At 45.6% G+C, this 19,270-nt stretch overlaps 1 protein-coding gene across 2 annotated transcripts; it reads right to left on the bottom strand.

Annotated features, from left to right (window-relative positions):
* Nucleotides 1–859: 859 nt before the first annotated feature.
* Nucleotides 860–18,231, bottom strand: TICRR (TOPBP1 interacting checkpoint and replication regulator). 2 transcript variants are annotated; one of them, XM_065688486.1, is made up of 22 exons: nucleotides 17,531–18,231; nucleotides 16,788–17,049; nucleotides 15,966–16,207; nucleotides 15,499–15,742; nucleotides 14,847–14,979; nucleotides 13,983–14,125; nucleotides 12,533–12,745; nucleotides 11,780–11,928; nucleotides 11,130–11,224; nucleotides 10,672–10,765; nucleotides 10,422–10,501; nucleotides 9,870–10,112; nucleotides 9,245–9,341; nucleotides 8,949–9,006; nucleotides 8,144–8,284; nucleotides 7,545–7,635; nucleotides 6,967–7,028; nucleotides 6,103–6,258; nucleotides 5,237–5,394; nucleotides 2,761–5,041; nucleotides 1,583–1,696; nucleotides 860–1,328 (listed from the first exon to the last, which is right to left on the bottom strand). In XM_065688486.1, the coding sequence occupies exons 1-22, from the start codon at nucleotides 18,167–18,169 to the stop codon at nucleotides 1,213–1,215; spliced, it is 5,811 nt and encodes a 1,936-aa protein (XP_065544558.1). In that variant the 5' UTR covers nucleotides 18,170–18,231; the 3' UTR covers nucleotides 860–1,212. The 2 variants fall into 2 exon arrangements, with proteins under 2 accessions (XP_065544558.1, XP_065544559.1); XM_065688487.1 differs by lacking the exon at nucleotides 1,583–1,696.
* Between the last annotated feature and the right edge of the window lie 1,039 nt (nucleotides 18,232–19,270).

The following is a 19,270-nucleotide window of genomic DNA, read 5'->3' as shown; positions in this document are numbered from 1 at the left end:
TCAGCAAAGTTAGTTTTCCTGCAGAAATAGTATTTCCAGGAAACAAATTCCAACCAATACCATCTAAGCCCCTCAAGGTCAGGTAACAAACTTCTGCATTGCCATGGTGACCTTAGGTTTTAGGGTGACCTCACACTATCTTCATAGCTCTCTGCTTCCTGTGCATCCACTAGAGAGTGGGGTGACTTCCCCTATATCCTGCTGGGCACAAACAGGTCACTATCCCAAGGGAAAAAAAAAAAAAATAAAATCAGCCCTTGGAAAGTAATGCAAAATTTCAGCCCCTTTTAGGCTGCATCTTGAGCACAGTCACAGCTCCTGCTGTCTTCATGGGGTTAGAACACAAGCACAAGTCACAGTTTAGCACAATTGAGTCACTATTTAATCAGTGACAGAGTTTGGTAAAGAACAGTCTTTGACGTGTCATCTCCTGTTATTCCATCCAATTCTGGCCCACTGCAATATGCAGAAAAGGACAATGCAGTTAACTCCATCAGCACCAGCTTACCCGGCTGTGGCCAGGAGCTCATACACCAAACCATGCATGATCTACAAAGAGGGAAAATTCAAACTCCTCCTCCTCTTCCCTATTCCCAGCTGTTATCTTTCCCCTCCTCTGTACTCTTCTGGCATTTGTCAAGTATTTCTGAGTAATTTACTCATTAATGCAGTTCATCTGCTTGTTATTTTTCCCACTAAGCTCTCAGCAACAGAGAGATCCAGTAAGTGTCAGGACAAGATACAGAGCAGAAGCATGCAGCTTGTTGTGTACCCACTCACCACCACCATCCTTCCTGCAGCCCCAATCCTTCACCCATCACTTGGGCTAAAGACAGATTTCTGATTAAGTGACACAATGCAAATTCACATCAGTTTATTTCACAAGGAAGTTGTAGAAAAGTGATAGTTCTCCCTCTTTGGCAGAATTGAACCTTCACTGCAAAACTCAGCTACCACATGCATAAATGCCAAAAAGGCCTAGCTAGGCTTTGACTGGATGGAGAGATGCTGTAATTGAGGTAAAAACTAATTCAAGCACACCACACTTCTTTAGTGGTCCTTATTTCCACTGTCATATGCCATATGCTTGCATCCAGTTCCTACCAACACAAGACAGCTCCAAGCCCAGCACCAAATACAAGATCCTTGTTATAAAGCACATTGTACAGCAGGGATAATGCAAAGTTTCCCATACTGTTCTGGCTCCAAACTTCAGCTGAGCAGCTTTTTCCGTGAGTAAGTCCTGCTAAGGGGACGCTTCCTGAAAGCCGGGATGTGGAATGGAGACAGCTCCTGATTGGCAGCAATTTGGAAGGCATCAGATTCTTCTACAAAATAGAAAGAAGAAATTAAAGTTACACTTTGCCTAAGTTTACTGGTGGCTCCAAGAAATACCAACTGGATACAAGGAACAGTAAGATGCGCTTCTTACTAAGCTACTCTTTCTTCACTGCTACCTCCTTCCCACACTTCCCAGTTCATGCCAAGCTTCTTGGAAGCATGCAAGATGGAGACACTGAAATGACACTGTCATTTAGCTGCAGGCAGAGAGCACTGCCTTTCCTCATGGCACAGGGGTTACCTTGAACATCCTTCCTCCGAGGCGGCGGTGTCTGTCCCTGGCAAAGCAGTGGAGACTGGGTCAGTGCTACAAGGCTGCTAGCAGAGAGCATGCTCTTCACTGGTGGGGTTGAGCCTGGAGAAGCACAGGGACATGCTGCAGCAAACTGACAACTTAAGGGTACTGTCAGATCAGTCTCACGCACAGACATAGTTCTACCTCAGAACTACCATCACTACGAGTGATACTCAGTTTATGTGAAAGAAAATCTAGGCTGGCAGAGTGGGTTTCTGCATGAAGAAAGGTTAAGAGCAGCCTGGAATTATCTCATACAGGACTAGCTTGAGGCTAAATACCACTCATTTCCTGTCCTGAATATGCACCAACGTTGCTTTAACATTTGCCCATTTTTTCTCAGGGATATCTGCTGAATGACTAAGACTGCCTCTATACAAACCTTTCCTTGAAAAAGGAAACAAAGACTAAAGCTTCGGGGCATGCAGCGACTGTAGAACAGTATCTGCTGTAGTCCCTTATAACATTTAGTTATAGAACAATACTGGGCTAAGTATTTGAAATTCACAGGGCCTTGCTTAGAGAGCAGAGACAGCCCGTTTCACCATGGTCAGCTGCATCATCTGTACCCACAGCAAAAGCAAGGGGGTACCTTAAGCTTAAATACCAACCAATGCAACACAACTCCTAGCAAGGCAATCCTTTCTGATACCCATTTCCAATGGGCCTGCCACCATGCACAGACAGAAAGCACCAATAAATACCAACATCCACAGGACTCACCCACCAAGGCTCCGATCTATACTGAAGCAGCCAAACTTTAGGCTTAAGACAGTTTCAGTGCTGGATGCTGGGCAGAAACAGCTAGCAGCATCAACATAAACCCACATAAATTGCCAGTTGAATGCAATTGGGATCCTCCCTCCCCAAGTTTCCAGTTTCCTTTTCACCCCTCCAGCCTCCTGCTCCTTCTTATTTCTCTGATCTGTCTCCCATCATTAATACTCCATCACATACAGTCTGCCTCTCCACATCATTAACTTCCATGTCATTTACAAGCCACTCTGCCTCTCCACCACCTTCTCCCTCAGGTAGTCAGAGAATAACCGTGCTCTTGTTTTTGTCTACCTCCTATTTTTAACCATATCAACTCTAATAGAGGGTCACTCATGCCACTGAATTACCTGACAAAAGGAAGACATCGTCATCCCCTACGCAACTGTGCTGCTCAAGGGTCATGAACACGCATGCTCCTGGTTTCTCAGGAAGCACAGAGTCTACCCTCGATTTGTTTCTGTTGCCATCATCTGAGGGAAAGCCAGTGAGATCCACACTGCACCTATCAGGGCAAGGTCTCTTGGCATTATGACTCTCCTCCTTCTCTGGCGACAGATACATTAAGACCCGCTTCCGCGTTTTCAGGCCAAAGGTTCCCTTGGGAGAGTCCTCATCAGCCTTGGGTTCAGAGTCACCAGGAGATGCCAGGTCCTGGAGCCTGCAAACCCCTTCCACCTCAAATTCCTCAAGAGTATTTGTTCCTTTGCTGCTGCAGTGCTCCGAGATCTTCACCTCTCTGCCTGCTGACATCATTTTCCACTCATCAGCATTCCTCTCGCTTTGAGCACAGCTAACATTAGCAGTGCTGCCTACTGCTCTCTTTCTCCGAGGCCAGTCATTGATAGCATCAGGGGTAGTCTTCCCCTTCTGCTTTGGAGAAGGTGTCCAGGGAATCCCTGCTTCCAAGGGGGATGGAGAGGTGTTAGAGGCACAGCTTGTTGGGGTGTATGACTGGCATATGTAGGTCTGTCCTGCACCTTTCCCAGGTGTACTGTGGAAAGAGCGGAAGCAGGACGGTGAAACACAAGCAGCTGCTAGTTTTCCTGGGTGCTTGCTACACCAGGTCCCACCCAGTTCACCAAAGGGGCTTCCTCCTGCCTTGGGTTTGCTGGCACTTGCTTCAGGCTGAACTTCTAACGATGAGCAAGAACCGATTTTCTTGATGCGAAGTTTGGGCAGGCCTGAAGCTTGCATTTCAAGTTCAACTTCGTAGGTTGGTGGGCTAGCAGAAGGCAGCTTGCAATGACTTTTAGGAGTGGAGAACTTGGCTAGAAGTTGAGGATTTCCCATCCGTGCTGCAGCTTCCCGCTGCCTCCGGTCTGCAGTGCAGCGCAAAGAATAGGCAGGAGGAGACTTTGGCATAGGAGGTGAAGTATTCAAGGCAAACCTAGAGTGTCTCTTAAGTCTTGGAGCCTTCAGCCCCGTGTATTCTTCCTTCAAGGTTTTTGGTTCCAAGTCTTCACTAACGGTTTGAGAACCATTTAGGAACGACTCGTGGGTGTTTGCACTGGAGTTCCCTTCCTTAAACCATTGCTCACCCTCTCTCTCAGCATTCTGTGCATGGAACTGCTCTCCAGCAGACGGCTTTGGAGACAGATTCTTCTCCAAGTTTTCAGAGTCCTCTCTGGGAGAAAACTTTTGAGACACTACCTCCATCTGTTTATTTGTCTCTAATACAGGGGTATTTTGAGTAGCTTGGAACTGACAGAGCTGAAGGCTTTCTACAGAAGCGTTACCACCACTGTCATGACAGTTGTCCTTATTTTCAGCTGTTGCACACGCAACTGTGAAATTCTCTCCTCCAGTGTTCAGTTCACATTTGGCCTGCTTGGATGTGTGAAGCAGAGACCTCAGTGGAGTGCCAGCAATTCCTGGAGATCTTTGAGAGTCTGGTTTGGATGCACAGAGTTCCCAGTCAGATTCCCTAGCCTCCACATGGGAAGGAGAGCATGTTATTACAGTGTCCATGGAGCGCTCACTGAGAGAACTGAAGGGAGGCTCTAACCTCACAGCAAGCTGTGCTATCTCTGTACTTGGTGGGCTGGTACGTAATTCTGAACCTGGATCTTCAGGTTTTCTGGGAGTACTTTTAGTTGCTCGAGATAATGGATCTGACTGCACCTGAATTTCCTTTGGGAGGATTTGCCTCTGAGTACCAACTGGAGATGCTAATTTTGAGAGGTACCTCAAGGAACGTCTTGGAGTTTGTAGTTCTGTAGAACATCTTTCCTGCATGGCAGAAGAGGGAGAAGCAGCTGGATTTGAATCTGTCAGAGGTAACAGTGAGGCACTGAGCCCTGTGAATCCTTCCTGTTCCGGCCTGTGTAAGCCAGCCTCTTTGCAAGGAGGGGAAAGTCTTTCTGCTGAAGAAAAGTCCTCAGAAGTTCCTTGCAGTAAGTGAACGCTCTTGCTTTCAGCTAATGCAGATGGTGACCTGACGTTTTGTGCAGGATGAGAAAAGTACTTTCCCAAACACTTAACTGCAGTCTTCTTTGCAGCTGGGCTTTTGCCAGGAGTCTTCTCCATCCTCTGTGGTGCCCTGAGAAGGATGCGAGGTGATCTCCTTGGCAGCTTACTGGCAGAATTCACTGGCTTCTGGGCAGGTTTATGAGGTGTTTTTCTAGGAGTCTGCAGGGGACAATAAATAAATAAATGAAGAATCAGGCTTGTTCTATGCCAGCAGTATTATCTACCCCTCCTGATATTTACTTCAAGATTTAAAACAAAAAACATTTAGACTTAACAAACACTAAATTGAAGCTATGCAGGTCTCACCAAACATGAATAGAGAAAAGGGATAGAAAGAGAGGTACATGTTTCTACCTGACAAGCAGTCAGCTCCTCTGAGTGTAAGGAATCTTTTCTTGTTCTTCTCCTTCCAGGTGAAGGATTCGCTGCAGGACTACATGTGTCAATCACAGCACCAAAGAAAAGCCTCTTGGGGGTCTGGACAGGGGCACTCTGTGAATGCTGCTTTGTGCCTAGAAAGTAGAATGGTACAATTCAACTAACACCAAGTAACCTGCCACAAACAACTGTCACAATCACCTCAGATGTACAAAGCCTATAGCCCTGGCATGCTCTTTTCTAGCCACGTGTTAAAGCTCCTCCAGAATTCGTTATTTCCCAATATGAAACTAATGTCCACCTGCAGAAAAAGTGCTCTAACAGGAAAAAGTAAGTCCAAAATAGCTCAGCTCCTTAATAGTATTTATAGCTTGTACCTTAAAGTTCTGGTTTGTGACTAAGGATTCTAGTACAATATAAAGAACTAATGTCACCATTTATAGCTGATAATCCTACTGAGAAAGCCAGCAAAGAAGACCCCACCAGTCATTGCTTTATGTTACCAGAGTAGACTGAAAGAAAGCTTTAGGATTTCTGTCCCACATTTTACATGGATTTCACTGCATTTGAGGAATGCAGACTGACAATCAGCAGTGTTTGGGTAGATGGGCCTGACTGGTTTCTTAAGTTGGCAGTGTAGGAATAGCTGCCTCACCATCCTCCAAATTCAGATTTCTAATTAGAAGAAATTACTAGGGATTAATTTCTGTCTACACAAGATACTACATGATAAATCTTAGCTTCTTGCAATCTCTTGTAGAGCCAAATCAAATAAAAATCAGAGCTAGCCATGCCAGCTTTTCAGATCAGCAACACCAGCCTGCTCAAATCCCATTCAGTACCTTCTACATCCCGCAGTGTAGAGCTCTCCTCTTCTTGTCCTTGATGGACAAGCTGTGAATTTTGTGAGCTGGGCTGTGTAGTGGAATAGAAAACTCCAGAGCAGGTCTTATTCAAAGAGAGCTGTTTGATGCGTGGGCTTCTTCTCAACCCTGCTTCTGCAAAGGTAAGGAGATTGGAGATGGAGACTTCTGTTTCCCTCAACAATGAGGACATCTTCAGGAACAGCTTGTAACTGAACACACCACAAAGAAGCTTCCATACAGCTCAAGTATCACATGCAGGGCAAGCATTTCAAAGAAATGCATTTCAAATACCACACTTGCAGGCAAGCATTGCAAAGAAAGATTTAGCTTTCCTGGAGATTTGGAATATTAATGCATATAATCTTTCACATCATAATGCTTCCTCCTTTAAGTCATGGTAACTCTCATTCCTCTCTAGCAATTATATGGAAAGCAATGCTAGAAAAGCCATGTTCAATGCAAGTTACATTCAGGTTAAATGACTAGTTGATTCTCGTGTTTCTTTTTACTAGTGGTTTCATCTTCCTGCCTGCTCAGCCATGCTCTTTTCTTCCTTTCTGGAGACACAAAACAGCAGTAGCCGACATAACAATCACTCCAGAGAGCCAAGTGGCTATTACAGTAGAAATCAGAGCAGTGTTAGGGTCACAGCAGACCACATTGAAGACGACAAATCAAGAAAAACCCAATGTGTGCTGGTTTGACAGTAAGTACAGTAGCTCAGAATCTTGTTCACCCTCAAATTCCTTCATGTGTTTCCCTTTTAAAGAGTCACTATCCCTTTATAACTTACACACTACAACACAGCAAAGCCACCTAAATTAAAAAAATGGCGTTTACCATTTATGGCCTTCTCTGGAGATTCTTCTACGACACCAGTGTCACAACCTGGATCAGATGACCTTGAGAAACAGCAAACATTTTGGAGTTGGCATATTGTTCACACTCACAAAACCAGAACTTCACACAGGCCAAAAAGCAGCACATTCTATTCTACATTGACGTATTGCTCTGTGGGCTACTCTAAGTGAGCAATTAGTAAGCACTTTGCCTCCTGTTTACACAGGATTGAGTATGGGCAACTTAACAGCTGTATAGGGAAGAGCACCACATGGAAGCAAAGGCTGAATTTCAGCCCAGAGTCCACAAAACACAGCACAGGCCTTTTCTTCAGAAGCCCTTGAAACAGCAACTGAGTCTAAACAGAAGTTAGCTGCAGGAATTAAAGCAGCCCGACTTACATGATGAGTCAAGCAGTATTTCTCCCCACTCAGACAACAGAACTTAGCCTCCACTTGTTCTCTTACTACCTGAGGTGAAGGTGACACTTTGATCACAAAGAAGATACCTGGTCCCTGTGCTGACAGCCATTACTTATACATCCAATACTTGAAGAAATTCAGGAGGAGCTTACTCACCGGCCTTTTATCTGCCTCTGTAGTAGTCTCCTGGAGACCTGCTTATGTAGTGGTGTTTCTGCAACTCTTTTGGTCAAGAGCTTGCGATAATCTAAAAAAAAATCAAGCAAGAGCTGTAACATCACCCAGTTATAAAGCAGTTAGGACAAATAAGTACATAGCTTTGTCTAGGTTTCAGTTTAAAAATGACAGCCAATATAGGATCCTCGTGCAGCACTCTCCCAGCACTCAAAAGCTATTATTTCAGAGTCCAGTGTCTACACTTCCTTCCCACTCCCCACAGTATTATCAACAGTACTTTGTGTCAGACATAATTAACCTACTGAGATAGTTTTCATTCTTCACCTTTCATTCACAGATCCTTTTATAACCAAGCATTTTGACATCAGTTCTGAGGCACAGGAAACACAGTAAAAAAAAAATAGGTTTCAGTTTCCAAACTATCCTATTCACCTTCCAACCATCACAGCAATGACATAGAATATTTTCTCCTTCATTAAACACATGTCATAATTATTTCATAGAACTGAGGATGCAAGAATAGGGATTTTAGGAAAAGCTCTTCCAGAACAATCCTACACATGCCAGTCATGTCCTACCTTTAGTGCCTTCATCACTGCATTTGTATCTTAAGCCTTCCACAGCAGATACTGACTGGCTTCTAGGCATCTTTTTCATAGACCTTTTTGATGGTGAAAGTATCTCTTCATTGAAGAGGTTCCTTCTTACCTTCGTAACCTCTGTGACATAAGACAAAGCAAGAAATGATCAGATTAAAAAGGTAAAAACAGGAAAAAAGAGGAAAAAGAAATCAGAGGACAATTTTGTCAGGCCACTAGAGATGGAAACAGAAAAACAAGTTCTCAGAGACCAAAATGCACTGAAAATTGTTTTTCTGCTACTGGAACCCATATTCCTCTGAATCCATCCTGGACTTGTCTTACAAAGTTGCATTATTCCAGCAATAAGCAGATGCCATAGCAGGAAAAGCAGCCAGTCAGTGTCCATATGGAGGAACATTAAGTGAGCTACAAAAGTCTCAACTGAAGCACATGTTGGTTCAGAGAACATGTGGGATTTAATTTTAAGTATTTTCCAGACAGATATCCTGTTTCCCAGATACAGAAGTTCACTCTTGTCCTCGTTTTCTTTACAGGACAGAGAAGACTAAAGTTATCGCAAGGTCCAAGGAAGAATGGAAAGGTTCTCCTTTCAGGACACATGATTGAGAACGCACACAGAATACAGCCATTATTCTTCCTCAAAGTTTTTACAGAATTGAGCAAAACTTTGTCCGTATTTCCAGCATGCTTCAGCATAATTCCATCATGGCTCACTAAAATTTACAGGGAGAACATAAGCTGAAGATGCAACTTTCCATGGCAAAGCTAGAAGTCAATATACCTTGCACAGCTTCTTTTTGCTGGGGCTTCTCAGAGGCAAGGTAAGAACGCAAGCTCTCCTGAAACAAGAAGTATACATTAGCCTCACCAGAAGTGTAACATTATGTTTACTTATTATGAATATTAGCTGTAAGCTCTGAACCACACTAATTCTTCCTTCAAAACAATTTTGATCTCTGTACAGCTGATACAGGACAACTGGCTAAACGGATGCAGAGCAAGTGCTTTTGCACTCAAGTGTCACTTCACAATGTTGCTGCATCCCTGACAGAAGCAACCCACACACAAGGGTTTTACCTTTCGGATGGGAATCTTGGCTGTCTTGGGAATCTCAATTTGACGCAAGTTCTGTGGTGCTTCTGTCATGCTCCTGTGTCTGGCTAACACGTTTTTCCTTTAGAGAATATATAAAGCTTAAGTTAAAATAAGATCAGAAGCACAGTTATCAACCTAATAACAACTTAGGTTTGACTCTAGAGATATGAAGTCTTTACCTAAATTCAGACTGCAGATTACACCTTACTTATGTTACAACACTGAAAGATGATTTGCAATTTGAAGAGCTATACCTAAAGTTAAGATTGGTATTAAAACTCATTTCACCATTTGCAAAAACGTGCTTAGGGTCCCCAACATCGAGATCTACAGAAATTGCAGTTTTAACAATATAGTGGTCACCTACTGCACAGTAGAACATCCTCTCATGGAAGATGCTCACAAACTCTGCTGCACATACAGAATCAATATTACACTTTCATACAGCCAACCATGGCAAGTTAAAATGAAAAACAGGAGCCCTTAATGCAGAGCCATCAGCGGCTTCCCCCAACTATTCATCCAGCAACAGATATCTGAGCTGTCGTTTAGATAACTCTTCAGCCACAGCCCAGGCTGCAACAAACTGCTTCCTATTTGGAATTACCTCCTCTTTCTGGCAGATCTGGTGCGCAGCTCCTCCAGCTGATCACTCTCAGTGCGTGGACAAACAGCAGTGGGAGTTAAGGCAGATGATAAAGACAGTGGAAGACCTGGAGATTTGCTATCCAGAGTCATGGAGTCATCACTGAAGAAGTCTGAAGGCAGAACAGATGCCAGCTTCGCGGGTATTTCTGTACCAAGGCCATAGTAAATATCTCCAAGGGTCTTTGGCATTGAATTCATATACCTAGAGCATCAAAGAACACACATCAAATACAATCCCCCACAAAACTTGCAGTGTTTCAATCCCAAGGTTTGAACTAAATCTTTGTTCTCAAATGTCAATTAAAACAAACTGAAAAATCAAATGGTTTTTTTTCCATTAGCTTACTTATCAGCTACTTTTTCTTTAATCAAGTATAACAAACAGAAAATGTTTGAACTTTCGACAATTACAAGATGCAGTATATCAAAGCTGCAGATTGCTGTTTACTCAAAGAACATATCCAACCAAAACCAGTCCCCAGTAACACTTAAGCCATGCTGAAGAACTTACAATTCTAATATTTCCTCTAGAAACTTTGTAAGATACCCCGAATCTTCAGTGAGACACAAAATGCGCAGCATATCTGTCATCTGAAAGAGAAAGTTAAGGGGGAAAATGGATTAGGTTGTGATAGTTGCAATACCAAATTTTTTGAGCAAGCAATATTAAGTGTTACAGTAAAATGAAGATAAAACTACAGGTTCCAGGTCTGTATATCTAGTGCCATCCAGAAACACAACCTGGTCTATAATGTACTTGCCTCTTCTAACAGCTGCTCCATTTCATCTGTGTTGCTTTGCAGTGAAGAGCACTGAAGACATAACTCGAGGCGTAAAAATACCTGAAGTCGGCACCTAAGAAAAAAAAAAAAGATATCATACACTGCCTTTTTTCTGGTGGAAACAGCGTATTTACTGCAAAAGTTGTGCTCAAGAAAGCAGTGGGAACGGAAGTGGCTCCTTTTGACAGCATAATTTGGTTAGCATTTCATTTTGGTGGCAGGGGAGATGCCTTATTTCAGATATAGGCTGCAATACTTAGCACACAGCATACGTGTATCTGAATTTAATGGGGTGTTTTTACTGTGACTGGGGACTGTCCTTGGAATATTTACCCCATCTAAACACTTTTCCACTTGCACAAAAGAAAGCCACCATTAAAAATTGCTAACCAACTCCACAGTATCCCAGCAGTTGAAGTAAATAGAGCATCTCATACTCTCTGACTTTGGCCTCCTTCTGTGAGCCATGCTGTTGTCTAAGCACTTTGCTGGTCTTCAGGAGATGGTTTCTGACTCTTTCCACACAGGCCACCTGCAGATATACATAATTACAGCAAAAACTTTAAATCAGTTCTCTGCCTTTTGGGAGTAGCTTCATTTTTTCCTTCTCCTTCAAGGGAAGGAATTCTTTTTCCTTCAGCAGCAAAGTCACAATGACATGAGACATGGAACAACTTCTAACTTGAAACCAGAGGTCACCTGCTTGCAACTTCAGGCCTATGGATTTGGTTTTCATAGTATTTTTTACAATTATTCACAAGTTTACTAATTTTTCAATGAGTTACTTTAAGTCTATAACTAGTGTTAAAGACTGTTAAGAATCAGAATTCATAATGAGGTCACAGAAAGACAGCTGTTGAAATCTTTACCAAAGGGGTAAGCCAGTAACTGAACTGGGTTTTCCTGTGTTCTTTACAGCTACCCACAGTATTTTCACTATTGAGGTGGCACAGGTAGAAGTAGTTAGCAGTGGTTTTGACTACATGCAACTGTGCATAAAATCTTCAGGTAACATGAAGGAAAAGTAGCCTGAAATAGTAAAAACTTTAATTTCTAGGTCAGCAACAACCCATATGCCTTTACCTACCTCTTTCTCTTTGGCATCCTGTATTCTCAAGAACCTTTTAATGGTCATGATCATATTCTGGGCACACACAGATGAAAGAACTCCCTCAGCAACAGCCTTCTGGTAGCTTGCAATTAAGTGGGACTGAAGTTCCTCCTCAGTTTTGAAGTCTGCAAGGGAAATGGTCAAAGTTAAATGGTGGTGAACAAGATTTGAATTATCTTACTGATGAAATACTCATTCCAGCTGAAGAGGAAAACAGAGGAGCTCACCAAAGGTTTCCACCAGCAAAGATGCATCCAGATCACACAACAACATAAACACTCCCAGGTTCAGACCCAAGACAAATGGCAAGCTTAGCTCCAAGTAGATCAGCAAGTTTTTGGGCTACTGCAGCAGTCAAGAAATGTCCTTTATTTCTGCATGATGATTAAACAGGACATTTAGAGTTACATCTTGATGGGTGCTTCCCTCTACTACTTTTGGTTAACAATAAAAAGCAAAAAGATTGTTCCTTATTGCTTTTTTCAGATGGAGAAAAGGCAGGAAATTAACCCCAGGATTAGTTGGAACACTAGAATGTAAATATACATAGAAACTAAGTTGGAGAAGGGTGGAAAAGAATAACCACTCTGTGCCAAGCTGAAGATACAGAAACCCAAACACTGATCTGCCCCCTAGCACCTAATACTCCAATTATTATCCTTTGCTCTCTCTTCCATAAAAATCCCATATAAGCTCCTACAAACATGAGGACTGAAATTCAATACACACCTGTTGATGTTTTAAGCACCTTTTCCTTTTCTTCCACCTTCTCATTCAATCTTTTTGCTGAAAGCTTCCACGGAACCTTCTCGTTCACTGTTGGTGGCTCACCATCAGGTTGAAGCTTCTGAGCTTTTACATTTAGTCTTGCTACATTGAGCATCTGTAGGGATCTGGACATGGTCTTCATCTTCTGCCTGACTGGAGTTCGGGGAACCCCACCTTCAACACCACAGAAAGAGAGCGCTACTGTCACACACACTGGACCAGGAACTCCACCCAAGGCAGAGCACAATACAGAATTTAGTGTTACTGTCAAGTAAGGTCAGTAATCTTCTAGTGGAACAGAGGGTTTGTACTTCTCCATTATATAAATGTACATGTAGCTACTTGTCCTGGGTTTACCAGGAGCCGTTTTGCTCCTTCTTAGTAACTGGTGCAAGCTCTGTGTTTTGACTTCCAGCCTGGGCAGAGAGCTGGTAACACCGATTGTTTTTAATTGTTGCTAAGTAATGTTTATTCTGGCCAAGGACTTTGTGAGTCTCATGCTCTGCTGGGGACGAGGGAGGCCAGGAGGAAGCAGAGACAGGACACCTGACCCAAACTAGCCAAAGAGGTATTCCATACCACAGCACGTCATGCCCAAGGAGGTAACTGGGAGTTACCCGGAAGGGCACACTCTCCCTTCGGTGGGGGTCAAACTCATTCGGCGGTGGTATCGTATTCTCTTGTTATTTTCTCTTATCAATATTATCATTGGTGGTAGCAGCAGTGATTTGTGTTATACCTTAGTTACTGGGCTGTTCTTATCTCAACCCATGGGAGTTACATTCTCTCAATTCTCCTCCCTATCCCTGCGGGAGCGGGGAGGGTCGGGTCGGGGGGGTGAGTAGACGAGCTGTGTGGATCAGTTTAAACCACGACACTACTTCTCTAAGTAAAATACAGATGAAAACTTGTTCTGCATAAGAACTTATACCTATACGAGATACACCTATAGGAAAGCAATCTTACATCACAGAAATAGCCATCAGAGGAAGATTTCGGAATACATCAACTGTGGTTAGTGTACTGAAATGCAACAATTAAACTCTCTTCTAGAAGAAAGCGTTTTATTTCTCCAAATTAGAACAAAGTTGAGAGGTTGCAATATTTACTAGTAGTTGGAGCAGTCCCTATTTCAACAACTAGGGAAACTGCAGAGCTCTGCATGCTGCTCTGGAACAGCTTTGTCAAGTCACTGAGCAGCCCTGCATCACAGCATTTGGGTTGTTCTTAAAGGACAATCCTAACATCAATATGTAAATTATGCCGTCTCCAAATTTGAAAAGAAAATCTAAAGCATGCCACTGCTCAGGAAAATACAGCTCTCCAGGGTTCATGTATTACAAAGGCCTGCTAAGAAGTCTTTATCATCCTTAACTGACAATTGGCACACGTAAGCCCAAAGCATACATACGCCTCTTTCTGCTATTTCCTGGTCCAGCTGCAGCAGATGTTTCACTGGATTTTCTCTGGTACAGCTCAGATAGACTTTCTAAGAGTTCCACTTCAGCTTGGTCCACATCATCCTTCCTGCTGGCACAAGGAACCTGCAGGAGCCTATATAAAAGACCCATTCAACACAGTTATCAAAAAGAAGGGGGTGGGAAGCTTATTCCTTGTTCCCAGTGGACAGGAATCACATTCTTCTAAGCACCAGTAACATATACTAGTACACTATCAATGCTTGCTCCCCAAAACTCTTCAGATACTAAAAACCCCCACCAGCCCCCTCAAAAGGGTCACACAAAGTTGGAAACGAGTGTGACAAGAGTTGCCTGAAGTACAGTGGATATGCCACTGACCCATGCCATAAAACTACATGAGCAGCTTTGTGCTAAGCTATCTTGCATTAGGCTTTAGGTACTGTTCCATTCAGCCACTCTCTGAAGAAAGCAGGATTATTCATTCCTACTAGATACCAGCTGTGATAATACAACCACTATCTTCAGTACCTTGCAGTGAATCCTACAGCATAAGGAGAGCTAAAGCCTGACATTTCCCCAAGTAGCTTAGATCATTTTAAGTTGCCTGTATCCCTCCTGAAACTGTCAAAATCTTAATCCACTCGAAGTACTACTCTAATATCCTGTTCCCAGATCCTTTTGTCCATACACCAAGATATAATGAAGCAAAAGCACCCAGAAAACTGAGTACAGAAATAAAAGTACTAAGAGAAGCATTTAATTCCAGAATTCTGAGCAACGCTACAACCATACTATGTATCAGGAAGCAGAAATCCTCAATGTCTCCTACTCAGAGACATGTTTCAGAAACATACCTGAATGACTCCATCAGATCTGAGCTTGCTCCGCAAGCATTTGATGTAGGATACCAAGCTTCAAGCACTGAAGGATGCCAGCCCCCTGTACAGGACAGTTCCCTTTGGACCCACTCTGGCACAGGAGCTTCTTCTGTGAGCAGACACACACACAGAGAAAATTATTAGAAAGAGCTAAATGAAGCGGCAGAAGGCCCTTGCCTTCAGAGAGGCTCTAAAGCAGAGGTTTCCAAACCTTTAGTCCTGGAAGGGCAATTTAATGGCCAATACGTCAGGTGTGGAGACTCAGAAGATTCACTCTTAACACAAAAGAGTTGAGCTAGAAGCAACCCCCCCTGAAGCCACTCCCAAAGGCTCTACTGGCCAGGGATGGCTTGTGACTCATTTCAGAAAACCTCAAATATTTCACCCCCAGGCACAGCATAGCTGCACTTTATCTACAAGCTAATGGTAATAAAACAGAAAGATACATCACTGCAGATTTCTGCATAATATCAGAAGGCATGAGCCACAGAGGACAAGGCAAAATAAGCAAGTCCCAAAAAAGTGAGAGACTCCTCACAAAGCAAATCATTAACTTTCAATCCTTCCACTCCAAAACAGATCTAGAGATGATCAAAAGATGGCAAGTTCTGCATTTCCTGACACTTACCCATACTGGCCGAAGAATCTTCCACCACTGTGTCAATTTTACTCAACACACTATTTACAATATCTGGGAGATGAAAATCATGGTCCTGGGGACAGTTCTCCACTACAGCTCCTTCAAGGTTGCACCACTGAGCTTCAGCAGTCTTTTCAGTACCAAGTACAGTCAGAACTGCAGTGCTCTCAGAGAGGGGTGACAAAACAGCAGTGCAGGAGCACCAACTTGTAGACAGCGATACCTCGGCAACCTGCATTAAAAGAGAGAGGAGAAGTTTATATTACCTAGAAATACAGAGACCTGGGGCTACAGACACTTTAAAAGCAGGTTGTAAACTTACACAATCTCCTAAAGAACATTCTGAATTTATCTCTGAATGAGCAATGTGCAGTGTCACAACATGATAAACTGTCACCCCTTTTATTACAGCTCACTTTAGAATAGGTGTTAGTTTAAAGCAAAGGAAAAGTTACCATGTGCAGTTCTTCAGTCACTAAAGTCCTTAACAGCTGCTGGAACAGTGACCTCTTGTGCTCTGCCTGCTCAACCTGTGAGCTCTGCAGTATCCAGCTCTCTGTGAGGAAGTGCCCAGCCTGTGCCAAGCTCCAACCTGACAAGCTGCCTTTCAGGAAGATATTGACTGGACAGTGCAGTTGCCACTGGCTCATAGCAAGGGGTTCCAGGATCACAGGACAGCTTTCTTGCTTCTTTCCTCCTGGATAAGATAAGCAAAGGATAAGATCAAGCAAAAACTCTAAAACAAGTAAAAAAAAAAAAAAGTTTTCATTGAGGTGAAGGAACTACAATGCAAAAAAATCCCAAGTTTCATGGCTAAACAGGGAACAGCTCTCCAGTAAGTGGCTGCAGAACTGACCTCCCCAGGCTCTTGAGAAGCTGAGTGCACCCAGGGACCACTAAAAGAGCCAAAGCACACCACATGCTGCTTTGAAGCTCATCTTTCTTTTGATGGGGCTTTTTATTTGTATTCTAAGTTTAGTTAAATTGAAGCTGAAGCAAAGCATGCATAAAAGCATATATACACCTATATGAGGTGGGACCAGCAAGCAGTTGTTCATACATCCAGGCTTATGGAAGCACGGAAAACTGAAAAGACTAAATCAGAAATATGTGCTAATAGCTCTCATATCAAAGGAACCAGAACCCATGCAGGACTTTCGCTTTAAACTCAAGCCCTTAGATATCTGAAGTTACTTCTACACCTCCTGTTCCCAAGGAAAGCTGGTACAGGCCCTGGCACATCACAGTTACTATGCCACTTATCTGGGTGTTATTACCAGGCATACTGAGAAACAATGTTCCTTCTTGCTGGGGGAAAACTGCTTGGAATACAGAGGGCTTCAAGAACAAGCAGTTCAAAGTCGCATCCAAGGGCAGCAGCGTGGTCCAAGGGACAGTCTGTGGCACTGGGGAACTGAAGTCAAAGTTGTGGGGACTCAAAAAATGCACCAAGGTGTCAGCTGGCAGAATGGTTCCTCCGGTCTGACAGATCAGTTCCAACACTGTCCAGTATCCAACGTGATCTGGGGATTCCACCACCTGAAATCAAGGAACAGAGACGTTTCCAGTTAGTGTTGGTAGAGAGAGAACATCCACACGAACAAGTCAGTACTGATGCACTGAGAACAACTCACATATGAAATGACTACGCAGCATCTAAACCCAGTGCTTCCCAACTGGGTTTATGGGCTTTATCAGCCTCCATAGGAATATAACAGGGAAAATACCATTCCCACTAAATTAAGAGCTGCCAGCACTTTAAACGGGTTCAGCTTCAAGTCCAGTCTCCCAGACTGATTATCTGCAATTCCGAATAGCTGCAGCTGCCCCCTAACTCAAACCCCAAAACATCCCCCAGTGAACACTTCACAGCCAGCTGCAGCCGCATCCCATCTCCAGGAGGGTGACCACCATCAGTCTGCAGTCGCCTGCTGGACACGATCCCTTCTTATCCGGGAGGCAGCGCAGAAGAGACCCCACCGGTGCTCCTGGCCGGGGCTGTGCGGTGCCAGCGCGTTACCTGCGCGCACTCAGCGGTGTCCACCCAGAACAGCGCGATCCTCTGCTCCGCGATCAGCTCCTGCACGCTCTTGGGGAGCAGCTTCTCCGCCAGCTCCTGTGCCGCGGGGGGGTCCGCAGCGGAGGCCGCGGCGTCGCTCCCGGACACGAACCGCCGCAGGTCCCTCCGCGAGCGCGGGCAGGGGGAGAACAGGAAGACGGCGTTCACAAAGCCCTCGGGGGGCTCCGCGGCGGCCGGCCCCGTCCTGCGGCTCCTGCGCAGCGGCTTGGTGGGGGACGCGATCTCGGGGCGGTCCCACTGGAAGTCGAGCAGCGTTTCCTTGAGGCCGTGGTGGGTGAGCGCGGCGCGGGACGCGGGGCCGGGCAGGACGGCGCCGAGGCCCCGCGCCCCGACCCGCTCCGCCAGCTCCTCCTCGAAGCGGGCCCAAGCGCGGGGATCGGGCGGGCGGAAGCCGCCGCCCCGCGAGGCCCCGCCGCGCCCGCCGAGCGAGTCGAAGAACCTGAAGGCCCAGCGGAGGCGCGGGAGGCCGAACCGGCAGCACAGCTGCGTGAGGAGGCGCAGCGCCCCACGCTGCAGCCGCAGCCGCGGGCCCGGGCTGGCCGCGTCCAGCAGGAACACCACGCTGTGCGAGCACGACATGGCGGGCCCGGCGCGCCGCCCGGCCCGTCACAGCGCGGCCGCCATGGCCCAGCACCCCCCCCGCCGCCGCCGCCACCCGGACCCGGGCGCCCCGCAGCTCGCTATTGGGCGGCGGCCACGGCGGGGATGTGACGCGCTTGCGCAACACGGCGCGCGCGCTGGCGGCCACCGCGGCTGTTCAAGCAGTGCTCTCCGCTGATTGGCTGCCGCGGCGTGCGTAGACAGATAGAAGGAGAGCGCGGCATTTCGATTGGCTAAGGGGTCCGTGACGACACGAGAGGGCGGGGCCAGAGAGCGGAGAGCTCAGGTTTAAATTTTAAAGGCGGCGGGGCGCGCCTGGGTGTTACGTCACTGTCTTACTCTCTCCTCATTGGCAGTAAGGACGATGACCTCACGATGACGTTAGCGCCGTGAAAGCTCTGAACTGGGCTCTATTCCAGCCCAGTTTAGCCCAGCCCAGCCCAGCCCAGTGCAGGACAGCCCAGCTTTGTCCAGCCCAGCCCAGCTCAGCACAGTCGAGCCCAGTTTAGCCCAGTCAAGTCCTGCCCAGCATAGGCCAGGCCTGAGCTGAGCTGGACTGCGATAAACTGGGATGAACTAGGCTGGGATGAGCTGCTCCAGCCCAGCTCTGTCCAGCCCATATCCTCCCAGCACAGTCCAGCTTAATACAGCTCAGCTCAACCCAGTCCAGTTTAGCCCAGTCCAGACCAATCTACCCCCTATGGGTACAAAGGCAGGGGCTTGTGGATGAACAGGAGCTCATGGCTGGGGGGTGAGGATGAAGTCCCTGGGTTGTCACTGACCCCCTTGCCCCTGAGCCCCATTTCCTGGCACACCGCTTACCCCATGCGTGGCAGCAGTCACAGAGTGATCCATGTGTGTATGCATCACACTGGGACCCAGGAGGAGGACACCCCGCAGACCAGAGCCACCCAGATGTCCACAGCACCCTTCTCTGCAGAGCCTGAATGCCCCAGCATAAACCAGTGTCACCAGCAGCACTTGTATTTATAAAGCAACAAAGACCAGTGGGCAGCAAAGCACCATTCACTGTGCTGCTGAACTGGGCAGGTGTAATGAGCTGGAGCCAGGAGCTGACCC

Source organism: Lathamus discolor, chromosome 8, assembly GCF_037157495.1.
Source record: "Lathamus discolor isolate bLatDis1 chromosome 8, bLatDis1.hap1, whole genome shotgun sequence".
In the NCBI taxonomy this organism is placed as follows: Eukaryota; Metazoa; Chordata; class Aves; order Psittaciformes; family Psittacidae; genus Lathamus; species Lathamus discolor.
The sequence above is the reverse complement of the archived record's forward strand: the minus strand, read 5'-3'. Positions and strand labels throughout refer to the sequence as shown.

Coding starts and splice junctions, on each gene's coding strand:
- TICRR (XM_065688486.1), bottom strand. CDS start 18,169: ATGTCGTGCTCGCACAGCGTGGTGTTCCTGCTGGACGCGGCCAGCCCG. Junction 7,029..7,544: donor CAGAGGCAGATAAAAGGCCG/GTGAGTAAGCTC, acceptor CTGTTTCTCAAG/GTCATCTGATCCAGGTTGTG. Junction 5,395..6,102: donor TACACTGCGGGATGTAGAAG/GTACTGAATGGG, acceptor TCTACTTTCTAG/GCACAAAGCAGCATTCACAG.